The sequence below is a fragment of the Pinus tabuliformis genome, chromosome 6 (genome assembly GCF_031772625.1).
Source record: "Pinus tabuliformis cultivar Carrire ecotype Pingquan chromosome 6, CPIR1, whole genome shotgun sequence".
Classification (NCBI taxonomy): Eukaryota; Viridiplantae; Streptophyta; class Pinopsida; order Pinales; family Pinaceae; genus Pinus; species Pinus tabuliformis.
Window position 1 is genome coordinate 1287425374 of NC_142292.1, and position 15709 is coordinate 1287441082.

At 43.0% G+C, this 15709-nt stretch overlaps 1 protein-coding gene across 3 annotated transcripts in view; it reads left to right on the forward strand.

The window, feature by feature from the left end:
• Positions 1-288: 288 nt before the first annotated feature.
• Positions 289-15709, forward strand: part of LOC149263334 (protein root UVB sensitive 6-like) — a 307969-nt gene continuing 292548 nt past the window's right edge. The window contains exon 1 of one of the 3 annotated variants that reach the window (XM_089426133.1): positions 289-822. In XM_089426133.1, coding sequence (XP_089282259.1) covers positions 523-822 — 300 coding nt within the window. In that variant the 5' untranslated portion in view covers positions 289-522. The remainder of the gene's footprint in view (positions 823-15709) is intronic. The other 2 variants (XM_089426131.1, XM_089426139.1) reach the window with 2 other exon arrangements.

Here is a 15709-nt window from a genome sequence, read left to right on the forward strand (position 1 = left end):
AAAACTTTATTAGTTTTTGATCCAACCGCCTTCTCCATTTCATAAAACAAAATTCAAAATCCCAATTAATTCTTAGTCAGTCTGTCAAATCTCATAAACAAAAAAATTCAAATTTTAATCCTAATCAATTCTTAAATCAGTCTGTCAAATCTCATAAACAAAATTCAAATTTTGATCTTCAAACCACAAAATTCAGATTTTAAAAAACTCCATGCTTAGGTTTGCAAAGTTCTCCACCTAATTTAATTCGCAACTTACACTAGACTAATTTGAATCATTACTTTCGTCCTTGTCTGGCATGGCAACCACGCTCTAAACTCTCAAATTGCTGGGATAAGACACTAAAGGCACGCTTATTGTTTTTTATACATTAAATGAAAGATGGCTCTGGATTCGCACCAGAAGCACAGGCAACAACACTTTGCTGGCATACCTCGAGGCTCAGCAATTGCTTTCTAAACATTATATGGAGGACGGCTCTGTATTCGCACTATAGGCACCGGCAACAACAACAACCCAAACATGTTGAATTTCCCAATGATGGCAGGGGGTCTGTTTTTAGAGCCTTGTTTCGGAACCGATTCACATAAGCACGGGTTTAACGCAGTGATTCTTCACTCGCAGCACTCAGTTCCACATGTATCATTCTCCACTGCATTCAATTTTTTTACTGGCGGTGGCATTAGTGAATGGAAGTTCCCGTTTTTTGAGGAAGATGGTACAGGTTTTAGTAAATATTTGGACTTAAGGACACCAGAAAAACACCATTTTGAGTGTTGTTGCTTTAAGACAAATAAGCTTTTGCAAGACAGGATAATCCCGGTAATTTCCGAACCCAATTGTTGAAGTCTAATCATTTATTTGTTATGGACGTTATAGTTATTTTCATATCAAAATTCAACAATATATCCCACTAGTTCATGTTTTTCAATTAATGGAGAATCCTGGGTTTTTCTTCTCCATCTTCCCTCCTTTTTACCCTCAGAATCAGCCACTCACAAAGGGTCAATTGCCCGCAATTCGTGAAAAACTGGGGTAGGTATTCCACCAAAATTATCCAAGACTTGAACCTGGTCCCAACTGCACCATCGAGATTGGCGGACCTCTCCTATATTGGAACCTCGCCCCAACTGGACCACTGAGATCAGGGGACCTCTCTTAGATTGGAACCCGGTGGATGTCATAACAGGTCATTACCCTCGCCATTGAACCAGCGTCCCCTTTCATTTATTAGTGGCATACATTATCATATTAGCCATGATAAATTTACTGGCTAACCTGGGTTTGAATAAGGCTATTGCAGGGACCATCATAGAGTTCACAACTCCAGTCACTGTGTTTTTGTTTTATTTTGATTTTGTGCACTGATTTCTGTCAGGTATTGGTTTCTAGTACAAGTGGACTCATTGGCAACCATTCTCAAGGCACTGACATCATGCTTTCAGATGGTTCATGTGAAATAGGGTTTCTTCACACTCACTAGTATCATAAAGGAAATCAAATATTTTCCTGCGAACAAAATTGCACTAAGCTTTGGCAATGTGGAAAAATTCTTAAAGCAGAGTCACATTACTGGGACTCAGGAACGAGTAGCCAAAGTCAAACTCTACGAAGACTTGGTCAAACTCACCGAGTCTTGGCAAGTTTGACCCAAATGCTTTCATTCACTTGGATCCAAATATGCAGACTTGGTTTGTTTTCGAGCGGATTTGAGTCCACTGTCCATACTTCGTATACCTCGTGAGTCTTGTTTAAATGCCTTAAGGTAGGTTGCTATGAACTCTAAGAAAGTAGGCAAAATCTCAAAAACCTAGGGAAGGTTAGTTTGAGGCTTTGAGCCAATGTTAGTAGAATCACTTAATGGAGGCTGTATGAAATAGTGAGAAAAAATTCAAACTGTAATTAAGTATAAGTTCATTTATTCACCAAATCAAGGTAACCACAAGGATGCAACCAACTGAATCTGTGAATAGCGACATGAAAATGTACTTGTACGCTTTTTGGAGTTTGCGTAATATGGTGTTTGCATAAGCAGTTCTTTCGTTTTTAGGAAATTTAAACTTCTTGAAATGTTTTAAGATAAGGATTGGAAAAGTTTTCTTGCGAGTATTAGATTATGGACATTGGTTGTCCTAATATGTCTATCTGACAGGTCTGACTAGAATAACGAAAGTGTAAAAGGAATCTAGGAATGCGAACATACAATGAGAATAATACACGTTTTCAGACTATTCTTAAAAAATATACTTCCAAGAATGGTTTTGTGTAAATTTTGTACTCATTTTGCCAGATCACATCTGATTGGGGTTGTAACGTATCCTGGAAATATTTAGTGGAATTTAAAATTATATTTGTGGTGCAAATCCCAGGGTTGGTGCAGTAGTATCCTCCTGTACTCCAGTGCTAACGTTGCCAGCAATTTTGGTGTCATGCCTTATGGGCTGTCTTTGGATTTTTTTTAAATCTACGTGATGTTGCAAGCTATCTTACTACGGTGGCATATCCCCATGTTGGGATTTCATTCCACATTAGTATTCTCCTCCTCTCTATCCCCATGTTGGGATTTCATTCCACATTAGTATTCTCCTCCTCTCTCTCTCTAGTAACATTTTATAAATTTATTTATATGTGGTTCACGATCCCCGGAGATTGGTGATCGCTACGTCCATGGGATAATTGTACCTGGCAGATTTACATGAAAGGATCACTTCCCACAGGCTCAGCCACGGAGCCGACCCCGAGAGTCTCGAGAGAATTGAACCTGTGACCTCTCAATGGTAAAGGTGCTTTAGCAACGAGGATTTGACCAATTGAGCTAACCCTCAAGGCTCAGTAACATTTTAATAATGATATTAATATGAATTTATAACTTGCAAAAGATCAGGGTGGGGTGGTAAAGGCACACTCCTACCCAGTATACTCCAAATGCCTAAGCACACAAAGTAAATATTACCATTTTTACTAGACACTGCTAGATGTATGCCTTACAGGGAATTATAATTCTCATGATTACAACTAGTGATTGACCCAGGGAGGTGCAAAAGCACACTGATAGAATGGGTATTGTAAAAAGATAATGCACAGCTTGAGTCGAAATATTAATTGTTTTTCATATGCTAGCCTAGGATGAAAAAGGAGCAAACTGGATTAAATTGCAGTAAATTTGTCTGTGAGATGTGTATAAATGACCATTAGTATTGATGAAGCATATCATTTTGCGAGTGCGATGAGCTTCTATTCATACCAAAGAAAATAGTGTACAGTGTTTTCCATATTGTAGCATTGGCATTTCATTTGAAGATGCATTATTTAGACAAAAGAGAATGTTTGAACATACATGTTGATGACAAATAGCGCTGGTGGAATTCTATGACCATTGGTATTATAAACAAGAAATTTGTTTACAATTAAATTAGAAACTTTGTAATATATGGGCCCCTGAAAACCCTAGCTATGGCGGCACTTCCTTGAAGGTGGTTGACACCGTTCTCAACTATGGGCCCTGTTATGCCCCCAAGGGGTAACTACTTTAGAGGCACCCTTAAAAGGGTGTACTATTGATGATTCCATGAGCCTTCCTGCTCAGATTTTCTAGATTCAGATAACTCTCTCATATTCTCCTTCAAATACAATGATGTTCTGGCTTGACTTTGGTATATCAAATGCTCCACCCTCACCTCTCATATTTATAGATGCACTTATGGATGGTACATTTTGGCTACGACATTTTCTATTTGGATATCATGTGTATTGGTATTTTTGCTTGGATGTGATGCTAAAACTTCTTGGTCTTGTTGTGAAATTGGTAATTTTAATGAAATCCGATAACATTTCATAATGTTACAGTTTAATTCTTTGCTACGTCATACAAGGGGGGACATGGTTTTCCTTTAGAAGTGTTGTCATTTCTTGGGTCAACTTGTACTTCTGGGAAATTGGTTACAGCAATGTCTTACATTATCCCAATGCTTAACACTTGCTGCTGTAGCCATTCACTCCATCCCATCCATAAAAATACTTTCTCCTTTCATGTTTGACTTATGAAAGAACCTAAAAAAGGTCTAAATGAAGAAAGCCTAAGTCATTAAAGCCAAAAAAGGCTAAGAGGTGGAGAGCTAATAAAGTCAAAATCCAATAACATGCAAAGCTTGAGTAAATGCCAGCTCGCTATAAAGCCATTCCTCCTAGTCCTATGATTGTCTATGAATATCTAAAGAAAAAAGGACTTGTTCAATGAAACAAACAATTAAAGTAATAGACAAAAGGGGTAGTAAGAAATAGTGCTAAGGAAAAACAACTCAATGCTAAGCTCCCTCTATAAAGGATTCTATACATAAACTTCCTAGCTCTTGAAAGCTAGATGATCAATTATAAGACCTCTACATCATTACTTGAATTTGAGGGTTATCACACGAAGTTTCCCTTTTTCCTTTCATGATTTTCCATCACATCACCTATCTTTTACATAGGGACCTAGAAAACATATTTGTCCTAGGACTTGACACATGTATAAGGGTTAATTGTTGTTCCCCCATGGTAAAATTTGGGCAAATTATAAAACTAACCTTTGTTATGTTGTTTTTAAAGAAATCATTAAGGTTATGCCACCCAATAGCACATCAAGAAGTTGGACCTACCATTACAAGTAGACACTTTGCATTGGGATCTTGTAATATCCATAAGGAAAATTAACAATGATAATCAAAGCATGCATAGCAAAAATACCCACAATATTTCCACACAAATTAAACACCATGAAACAAACAAAAACTGTGCTGAACTAAGGCATTTTATTATAAATGAGTGGGGTACAATAGTAGTTTGGAAAGTATGCACCTGGGCTTGCCCAAGGCAAGCTAGCAAAGCCCAAGTGATGAAATCAACTGCCCCAACTGCTAGGTGGCTGTCCCCACAATAGTTCTGCGTTGGTCCCTTAGGAACTGAATTGCTGGCTGCAAAGAATGGCTGATTTGACCCTCCTCTGGTGCTCAAAAAATTCCGGGAAATTAACCTTGGTCTCTCCACAATAACCCACCAAAACCCAGAAAGGGTTTGGCCAAATGCTGACCTCCGAAATTCGGCCCAATTTCCACCCACTCCTCCAGCTACTGGGTATTTCGACCCACCTGAAAATATCACTGCAGATGGCCACCAAAATGGCTGCAATATTCAACAATTTCCCCTCCAGAACTACCCCACAAGCTCCAACCCCCAATTCCTCTCTCTCCAAGCTCCCACGTGTGGCACGAAGGTACCACTGTGTAGGCCCACGTAGTCCCTGATGGTGATTGTGTTGGCACAACAGTCTCCCACGAAATGAAGCTCTGGAAGCACTCCAAATCTTCAGCAATTGATGGCCCTAGGCTGTCCCTGAAAGCCCAACAAAGTCCTGACTCCACAACAAGCTCCTCCAAAGGCAGCGTGTCCCCTTTCCTGCATCCCACCTGTTCTCCAACACCACGAATTTGCTCGGAAAACTCCTTGGTCAGATTTGAAATGATGCAAAACACCTCCTTGGGCTGGCACTCAAAGTCCACCGAAGGTAGGGTGAGGTTCTCGCTTGAAAATCTCGTGTGCTCAACTGAACATGCAGACTTGGCTCTCTGCTCAAGTGTGCTAGTCAAGGGTGAATGTTCAAATGATCAAGATGCCCAAAAATGTGTGCCCCCTCCTATTTTGTCATTGAGTCTCCACTTTCCCCATGTGGGACCCATCCATCAATTTTTCCCTCTCTCTTTCCCTCCAAGAGTGCGCACTACCAAAAGGGGAGTGTATTCCTTTTTGGGGTGGTCCCCACCATCCACTAGTCATTCAATTTCCTCCCTTTCTCCTATGTTGGGTCCTTACTTTAGCTCAAAACTTCAAGTGGGGTCCCACAACCCACTTTTCCTAAGTAGTAATCCAAAACTTTGACAAAATTGACAAAATTGATATTTCCCTTAGCAATATTGCTAAGTGGGAATATCACAGTCCTCCCTGCCAAAATGTTGCTTGTCCCCAAGCAACTGCAATGTTGGATGCTGAAGAATCTGCTCACCCTCCCAAGTGGCATCCTCCTCGGGTAGGTTCTTCCACCTGATCAGAAACTCCTTGATGACTCTGCTCCTCAACCTCCTCTCCCTGTTGTCCAAAATGGTTTCAGCCTCTAGAACCAGGTGCCCATCATCATCCAATGGAGGTAGCTCCGAAAATGCTGTCACCTGTTGGTCCAATACCTTCTTGAGGCACGACACATAGAAGACAATGTGCACTCGGCTTCTTGGCGGAAGCTCTAACTTGCCATCTCATCGACCCTCCTGGTGACTTGGAAAGGCCCATAAAACCGTGGCTGCAGCCTCTTGGCCCCCTTTTGCTTCGGCGTGGACTGCCTGTAGGGATGGAGGCGCAAAAAGGCTAGGTCCCCCACTTCAAAGTGTCTCTCAACCCTGTGCCTTTTTGCATACATCTTCTGCTTGTTTTGTGCTGTCTGTAAGTTATCCTTGAGTGCCTTGAGAATGTTTTGGATCTCTTGGATCCAATCTTTGGCCCTTGGGGCCCGACTGTCTCCAAAAACAATGTCAGTAAAAGATAAAGCATCATAACCATATAAAGTGCGGAAAGGTGACATACCGATGGACATGTGATAGGTAGTATTGTAGCAATACTCCCCCAAGTGTAGCCATATCGCCCATGCCTGCTGCTGCCCTGTCACATAGTTTCTCAAGTAACCCCCCAACCATTTGTTGATGATCTTTGTTTGCCCATCGGTCTGGGGGTGGTAGCTGGTGCTAGGTGTAAGCTCTGTGCCCACTAGCCTGAAGAGCTCCTGTGAGAAGGCCCCCATGAAGTGGCTATCCCTGTCACTCACTATGGTCTTGGGAAGACCATGCAACCGAAACACCTCCTTGAAGAACAAATTTGCAACTTGAGAAGCAGAGTACCTAGTGGGAATAACAAAGAAGTGGGCATACTTCGTCAATCTGTCCACCACCACGTAGATGCAATCACGACCTTGCACCATGGGAAGGCCTGTGATGAAGTCCATCAAGATGCTCTCCCATTTCCCCTCCGGAATAGGGAATGACTGTAATAACCCTGCCAGATGAGTCAACTCCCCCTTGTTTCTCTGGCAGGGCTCGCACTCCTGTACATGCCTTAGCACGTCCCCTTTGAGGCCCTTCCACAAAAAATGGTCCCTAATTGTCCTGTAAGTCTTCAGGAACCCCTGGTGTCTTGACAATGGCGAATCATGGGTTGCGTGGAGGATTTTCTCCTTCAACTGTGAACCAGGAATCAAATAGATGTGCCCCTTGTAATAAATAACATCTGCCATCACGCGGTAGCACTCATCCCCATAGGTGCCCTCCAAGATCTCACACGCCTGACAATCCTTGGAGTACTCCACCAACAGTTGTGCTTTCCAATCATGGCAAATGCTCATGAGGGAAAGTGTCGTGGGCCTCCTAGATAGGGCATTTGCCACCACATTGTGCTTGCCCTTGACATACTCTATGTCAAAATCATAGGCTTGGATCCTGCTGACCCACTTCTGCTGCCTATCGTTGAGGCCCTTCTGCCCCAGAAAATGGCGAAGACTGTTGTGATCAGTCTTCACTCTAAACCTGTTGCCCACCAAGTACTGCTGGAATTTGGCCAAGGCATGCATAATGGCCAACATCTCCTTGTCATAAATTAAGTACAATCTCTCGTGCAGAAGGAGCTTCTGACTCTCAAAAGCAATGGGGTGCCCACCCTGTGACAATACTGCTCCCATGCCTTCACCTGACACATCACACTCCAACGTGAACGACTAGGTGAAATCAGGAAGTGCTAATATCGGGCAACTGCTCATCACCTCCTTGAGGTGCTCGAACGCCGTCTGTGCCCTGTCTGTCCATGCGAAAGCCCCCTTCTTGGTCAAATTAGTGAGGGGAGCTGCCAACTGTGAGAATCCCTTCACGAACTTCCTGTAATAAGTGCATATGCCCACAAAACCCCTCAACTCAGTCACATTCGGGGCACTGGCCAATCTCGGATGGCTTGAATCTTCTCCTCATGCACCCTTACGCCATCCTCCCCAATGATGTGCCCCAAATAGAGCATCTTTGTTAACCCGAACTCACACTTGGACAACTTAGCATAGAACTGCTGCCCCTCCAAGATCTTGAGCACCTCCTTTATGTTCTGCAAGTGCTCCTCCCATGTCCTGCTATAGATCAATATGTTGTCGAAGAAAACAAGGACACAATGCCTCAACTGCCCTCGGAACACATGGTTCATGCAGGACTGGAATGTGGCTGGCACATTGGTTAGCCCAAAGGGCATCACCAAGAACTCAAAATGCCCATAATGGCAGCGAAATGCTGTCTTGGGAACGTCTTGCTCACGCACCCTGATCTGGTGGTACCCCGAACGCAGGTCTATCTTAGAGAAGTACTTAGCTCCTCTAAGCTCGTCCATCAACTCCTAGATTTGGGGAATGGGGTACCAGTTCTTTAGCGTCTTCTTATTAAAGGCCCGGTAATCAACGCGCATCCTCAATGTGCTATCTTTCTTCTTCACCAAGACAATTGATGAAGCGAAAGGGCTAGAACTGGGCCTTATATGTCCCAATGCCAACAACTCATGAATGGCCCTCTCGATCTCATCTCGATAAGCCTTGGGATGTTGGTAGGGGGTCGTAATCATTGCTTGTACTCCTGGTTCGAGCTCAATCGTGTGCTCAAACCCCCTGTCAGGTGGCCGACCTGGTGGAATATCCCCAAATACTGCTAGGTACCTGTTTAGAATAGTCTACACATCCGGGTGTGGTGGTTGGGGCTTACCCCCTGCATCAGATATCCTTAGCTCCACTGCCCACTCTATATCACCATGTCTCAAATCAACCTCCATCCTGTGTGTTGACACTGTCTGTGGAGGGTATGAGTGCATGCCTCTCAGTAAGACCATCTTCCCGTCAGGCCCCATGAACTCCATCTCTAGCTTTTGCCAATCAGTGGTAACACGCCCAAGTGAGTACAACCACTGCACACCAAGTACTATGTTGGTGTCGGGAACATCAACCACAAAAAAGTGGTCCGTCATGGAGTAGTTCCCCATCACTACTGTCATCCCAGGAACAAATCTGGTGCACTGCATAGTTCGGTCTCCTGGTACCAACATCGAGAACCCCTCAAATGATTATGTGCGTATGCCCCTCCTCTCCATCGTCTGGACATCTATGAAATTGTGGGTAGCCCCACTATCCATAAGTACCAAAACATGTAGCCCTTGCACCGTGCCCCTGATCCTCAAAGTGGGGTAGTTCAACACCCCCCAAAGTGAAGCAATGACTCTTGCTGCTGGCAAGAAAGGCGCTCCCCCCTGGTGGGGGTGGTGGTGGTGGTCCCCTGCCTCCTCCTCCCATCATAGGCGGGCCATCATCTCCAACATCTATCTCCTGCTCCACATCCTCCTCCGACTCACTATTGGAAAAAACCTCTATGAAGTGGGCCTTGCCCTTGGTACACCGATGCCCCGATGCCCACGACTCCTAGCAAGTGAAGCACAACTTCCTCCGACGGAGGTCCCTCCTAGCCTCATCATCCAACTGTCCATGTCCCTGGGTATCTCTCTGTGGTGGGGCCCTAGTGTCTCTTCCCCTCTGCTGAAACGCGAGTTTGGGGGGTATCTGCGTCCTAGTCCTGGGCAGAGCATCCTGCAAATCTCGAGCTCTACCAACTGCATCCTGCAAAGTGGTGGGCCTGTTGGACCTCACCAAGCCCCTCAATGGCTCTGCTAACCCCTCCAAAAACATAAAGACCCTCCTGTAGAAAAACCTATAAATTCACAAGCTCATGTAATCTACTAAAACAAGAGACAAGAATCTACTTCTACTCTTTATAGCGAAAGCCCATAAACATCGAGCAAACAATAATCAATAGAGGAAGAGAATCAAAGGCACAACACACAATAAATATCGGGGGAAAGCCACAACTCAAAACCCCACTATCTATTTTGTATTAATTCGGAAAATCAAGATGAAATTACAATGCTTGTTCTCTCTAGAACAATCCCAACACTCAGCAGATTCAATCTCCAACTCATAAGCAAGCTCAAGGCCAAAGCTTAGCCAATTCCCAAGCTCTCCAAGTCTTTATTCCAATGTGTAATTCCTATGAAGGATAACTTGTATTTAAAGGGAAATAAAGCCTCTAAAAATAGCGCAATTCCTCAAGGATCAGTTCCTGATTGCATGCACTATCAATGCAACTCAGAAAAATCTAAAACAAATTGTACACTGTCCTTGCACTCTAGTCTCAACTGGGTCTTTCTCATAATCAACATGCACGAGTTTCCGATGGTGGAATCTTCAATTAACTAGAGTAGCACTAATTAGGTCACTAGTGTCCCAACTGACTGTTTACTTACTATTAGTTCCTGAAATTGATTGGAACTAATTTAACTGGACTTAACTCAATAAATTGAGTTAACTAATTACCACTCATTCATAACTCATCCTTAACTCCTATACGTTAGGGAGAACATATACGTCTTCTAAAAGACTTCCAATTCGAATTTCCTAAATTAATTAAGTTAATTAAACTTAATTAATTATTTTCAAATTGCTATGAGAAAAGAATTTTATTTTAATTCACAGTTTAATTCAAGGACAAATTAAACTGGAATTTCTTGTTGCCATTTCTCAACACTCCCTCTCAACAAGAAAGGGATTATCCACTACCCCGATCCTGTCTCTGTGAAACTCGAATTTACATCTTGGCAATGCCTTTGTCAAGATGTTAGCATCTTGCTCCTCTGTGGGAATGTAATCTAACAACATGATCCGCCTCAATACACAATCTCTGAGATGATGATACCAGATATCTATATGCTTGGACTGATCATGAAAAACTGGATTTTCAGAGAGTTTGATACAACTCTGATTATCAAAATAAATCACTGTCGGATCCATCTGCTGACCAAACAAACCAACCAGGATCTTCCTCATCCAGATAGCCTCACATGTTGCTTGACTTGCAACCATGTACTTTGCCTCTGCCGAACTGAGTGCAACCAATCTCTGTTTCCTGTTGTACCAAGAAACTGCAGCTGACCCAATACTAAAGATCCCTCCTGATGTGCTCTTCCTGTCAGATGGAATCCCCGCCCAATCTGCATCGGTGAAGCCTTGAAGCTTCACTCCCTCTGTCCATCTGTACCACAACCCAAACTGAGTAGTGCCTCTGAGGTATCTCAATACATGCTTTGCCGCCTTCCAATATAGCTTGGTAGGCCTAACCATCGCTTGACTAAGCTGGTTAATTGCATAACACATATCTGGTTGTGTGTCACCAAGTACATGAGTGAATCCACAAGTTGCCTGTAAACAATAACTTCCACTACTTCTCTTGAAGTAGCATCCTCCTTCCTCCAATTACCAGCTAGAGGAGTCTCCATGGGTTTACTGCTATCCATGCGGAATCTCCTGAGTATCTCATTGGCATACTTGCCTTCAGAAACAAACAAATCCCTATCTCCCTACCATACCTCCATGCCAAGAAAGAATGCATGAGCCCCATGTCCTTCATCTCAAACTCTTTTGCAAGATCCTCCTTGCAAGATTTGATGAGCTTCTTATCACCTGTTAGTATGAGATCATCTACATAAAGTACAATGATAAAAAACTTACCTTCCACCACTATGTGATACAGGTTCGCATCTGCTTCACTCTCCGTAAAGCCCAACCCAGTGAAGTAGCTATCTATCCTGGTGTACCAAGCACAGAGTGCTTGCTTCAGCCCATACAACGCTCTCTTGTGTCGGCACACATGCGACTCACGGTCCAAGGTTTCGAAACCTTTGGGCTGTTCTATGTACACCTCTTCCTCAATCATGCCATTGAGGAAGGCAGTCTTCACATCCATTTGATGGATCTTCCAACCCATCTGTGCTGATAGTGCCAAAATAGATCTGATGACGAGTACCTAGCAACAGGAGCAAATGTCTCATCATAGTCAATCCCCTTTACGTGTGAAAAGCCACGGGCCACAAATTTGGCCTTATGCTTCTCCACACTACCATCTGCAGCTTGCTTTACCTTGTAAAGCCAACGGGAGCTCACAACTGACTTGTCCTTCGGTCTCGGGACCACATCCCAAACACTGTTTCGAACTATGGAGTCATACTCCTCCACCATCGCATCAACCCAAATTGGCTGTTGCACTGCTTCCTAAAAGGAAGATGGCTCTGTCACAACACATGCACCCATAAGTGCCATGTATCCAGTGTACCTCTCTGGTGACCTCCTCTGTTTGCGCTGAGAAGAGGGTGCTCCCACATTCTCCCGTGCATCATCCAATAATCTATCAACCTCTCTAGTGCGATTTCTTCCCTCTCTGGAAGACTCTGCTTGAGTGGATGTATCCACTCTCTAAACCTCTGCATGTGGCTGCTCCACATCAATCTGAGGCCCCTCAACCTTAGGAGCTAAAAGCTCCTCATCTGCATGTAGCTCAAGCTCCCTCTCAAGGGATACTCGCATGGCCTTCTCCTCATCGAACTTGATATCCCTGCGAACCACTGTCATCCGACTGGTTGGCATGTACATCTAATAGTTGTGGGGTGTATCAGTGTACCCCACAAAGATCCCCAACTCTTCTCTTGGCTCAAGCTTCTTCTGTGCATCTTTGGTCACTTGGCAATAAACCGATGACCCAAAAATCTTGAAGTGACCAACATTTGGCCTCTTACTGGAATAAGCTTGCTTTGGTGTTTTACTTTCAAGTATTCGATGTGGACTACGGTTCTGAACATAAATTGTTGTGTTGCATGCCTCAGCCCACAAGTGTAGTGGTAGGCCCTGATCATGCAACATTGCCCTTCCTGCCCCTACTATGCTCCTGTTCTTCCTCTCGGCAACCCCATTTTGTTGAGGGTTATGAGGTTTCGTCAACTCTCGTTTAATCCCTTTCGCTGCACAGAAGTTCTTAAACTCATTGGAGACATATTCTCCACCGTTATCACTCCATAGAGCTTTAACCTTCTTGCCTGACTCTTTCTCGACCAATGCTTTGAATTCACAAAACTTTGTGAATGTCTGATCCTTTCTCTGCATGAAAAATATCCAACATTTATGAGAATAGTCATCTACAAATATAACATAATACTTGTGTTTGACGGTGGATACTGTCGAGAATGGTCCACACACATCTGAATGGACTCTCTCCAGAATAGACTCTGCTCGATTGTCTCTATCTCCAAAGGAAGACTTGGTGTATTTTCCCAAAGTACAACCCTTGCATGTATCAACTTGCTCAAGCGTACCTTTGGGAAGACTGGTAGAGATTTGCTGCAATATCTTCAAAGCCCCATGATGCAAGTGGCCCAATTGCCTGTGCCACAACTTGCCAACGTCTCGGCTCAACATCTTTTCCGCTTTTGAACTCAAAGCAACACAATCCTTTACCTCTATCTTATATAGATTTTGAACTCGAATCCCTATCTTCTTTACTTGACCCGTGGCTGTGTCGAAGGAACGCCTTTCCTTTCGAAAAAATCACATCATAGCCTCTATCCTCAAGCTTGGCAACATATACCAAGTTCCTCGTTAGTCCGAGTACATGCATAACATTCTTCAAGGTGAGTGGAGCCGCATGCTTCCTCTGAAAAGTAATAGTGCCCACACCAGTAACACTATACTTACCGTCATCACCCATCTTGATATGCATCTTGAGATCTTTCTCCTCCAGTTCATTGAATAACTCTTTGTCGCCAGTCATGTGGAAAGAAGCTCCACTGTCTAAGTACAAGACACTTCCCATTGTTGAAGACACCGTGCATGCAATGAGGGAAAAGTCTAATTCGACTTGGGAGGCCAAAGCCTCACCTTCCGCTCCTCTTGAGGACTTCTCCCTGGACTTCTTTAATGGACAATTTGTAGCAAAGTGACCCATCTTGTGACAATGAAAACATTTAACTTTCGTCATGTCCTTCTTCTTACCTCCATGATAAGCATCTGATTTGGAATGAGAAATTTTACCTTTCCCCTTGCCTTAATCGCTGAGGCACAATTCTCTTCATCATTAGTCTTTGATGAAGAGCCATCCCTGGTGTTCCTCCTGATTTCATCCTACATCAAATCTGACCATAGTCGTTCCCAATATGGCACTTCTCCCGACCATTGACAGAGTCCTGATAACTATGCCAACTCTTTGGGAGTCCAAGAAGAGCAAGGCTCACCATATCCTCCTCGACAACTATGATTCCAACACTTCTAAGTTCATCCCGACGTTGAGTGAACTTGGTCAGGTACGTTGAAATCGTCTCGCCTTTCTCCATCTTGATTTTACGAAATTTATCGTTTAGTGCCAACTTCCTTTGATCACTGCAATTCTAATTCAAGTTTGTCAATGTTTTCCACATAGCATGCGGAGTTTCCTTGCCATGGAGACTTGAGACAATGTGGTCTCGAACTCCCTCAAGGATTATCCGCCTTGCCTTCGCCACACACTTCTTCCATTTGGCCAAGTTCTGTGCATCCGTAGCTGTTGGCTTGGGGACTTCTTGATCAATGAATTCCTTCAAGCCATTATCTTCTAGCACAACCTCCATCTTGTCCCTCCAGGCTATAAAATTCGAGCTGCCTTCCAAGGCATACTCAAGCCTCAACCCATGGAACGCCATTTGCCAATCCTGAAGTATGTATGCAAATTCGACTTTCACTTGTAACCCAGAAACTCAAAACTTCGAAATCTCCTCTAGAGAGCTGATTTTAAATCAATAATATCTCCCTCATCCGAACTCCGATTCGGCCGATTTTTTTTTTTGAATTTGGGTATCTTTTCCCAAGGAATCCAGATCTGCAATTTGTTTCTGAAAATTTTGTATAGAAATTCTCAGATATTCTCTGCAAACTCTCGGCCCAAAAAAAATCTTGCTCTGATACCATGTAGAAAAACCTATAGATTCACAAGCTCATGTAATCTACTAAAACAAGAGACAAGAATCTACTTCTACTCTTTACAACGGAAGCCCATAAACATCGAGCAAAAAATAATCAATAGAGGAAGAGAATCAAAGACACATAACACAATAAATATCCGAGGAAAGCCACAACTCAAAACCCCACTATTTGTTTTCTATTAATTCAGAAAATCAAGATGAAATTACAATGCTTGTTCTTTCTAGAATAATCCTAGCACTCAGCTAATTCAATCTCCAACTCATAAGCAAGCTCAAGGCCAAGGCTTAGCCAATTCACAAGCTCTCCAAGTCTCTATTCCAATGTGTAATTCCTATGAAGGATAGCTTGTATTTAAAGGGAAATAAAGCCTTTAAAAATAGCGCAATCCCTCAAGGATCAATGCCTGATTGCATGCACTATCAGTGCAACTCAGAAAAATCTAAAACAAATAGTACACTACCCCTGCACTCTAGTCTCAACCGGGTCTTTCTCAGAATCAACATGAATGAGTTTCTGATGGTCGAATCTTCAGTTAACTAGAGTAGCACTAATTAGGTCACTAGTGTCCCAACTGACTGTTTACTCACTATTAGTTCCTGAAACTGATTGGAACTAATTTAACTGGATTTAACTCAATAAATTGAGTTAACTAATTACAACTCATTCATAACTCATCCTTAACTCCTATAAGTTAGGGAGAACATATACATGTCTTCTAAAAGACTTCCAATTCGAATTTCCTAAATTAATTAAGTTAATTAAACTTAATTAATTATTTTCAAATTG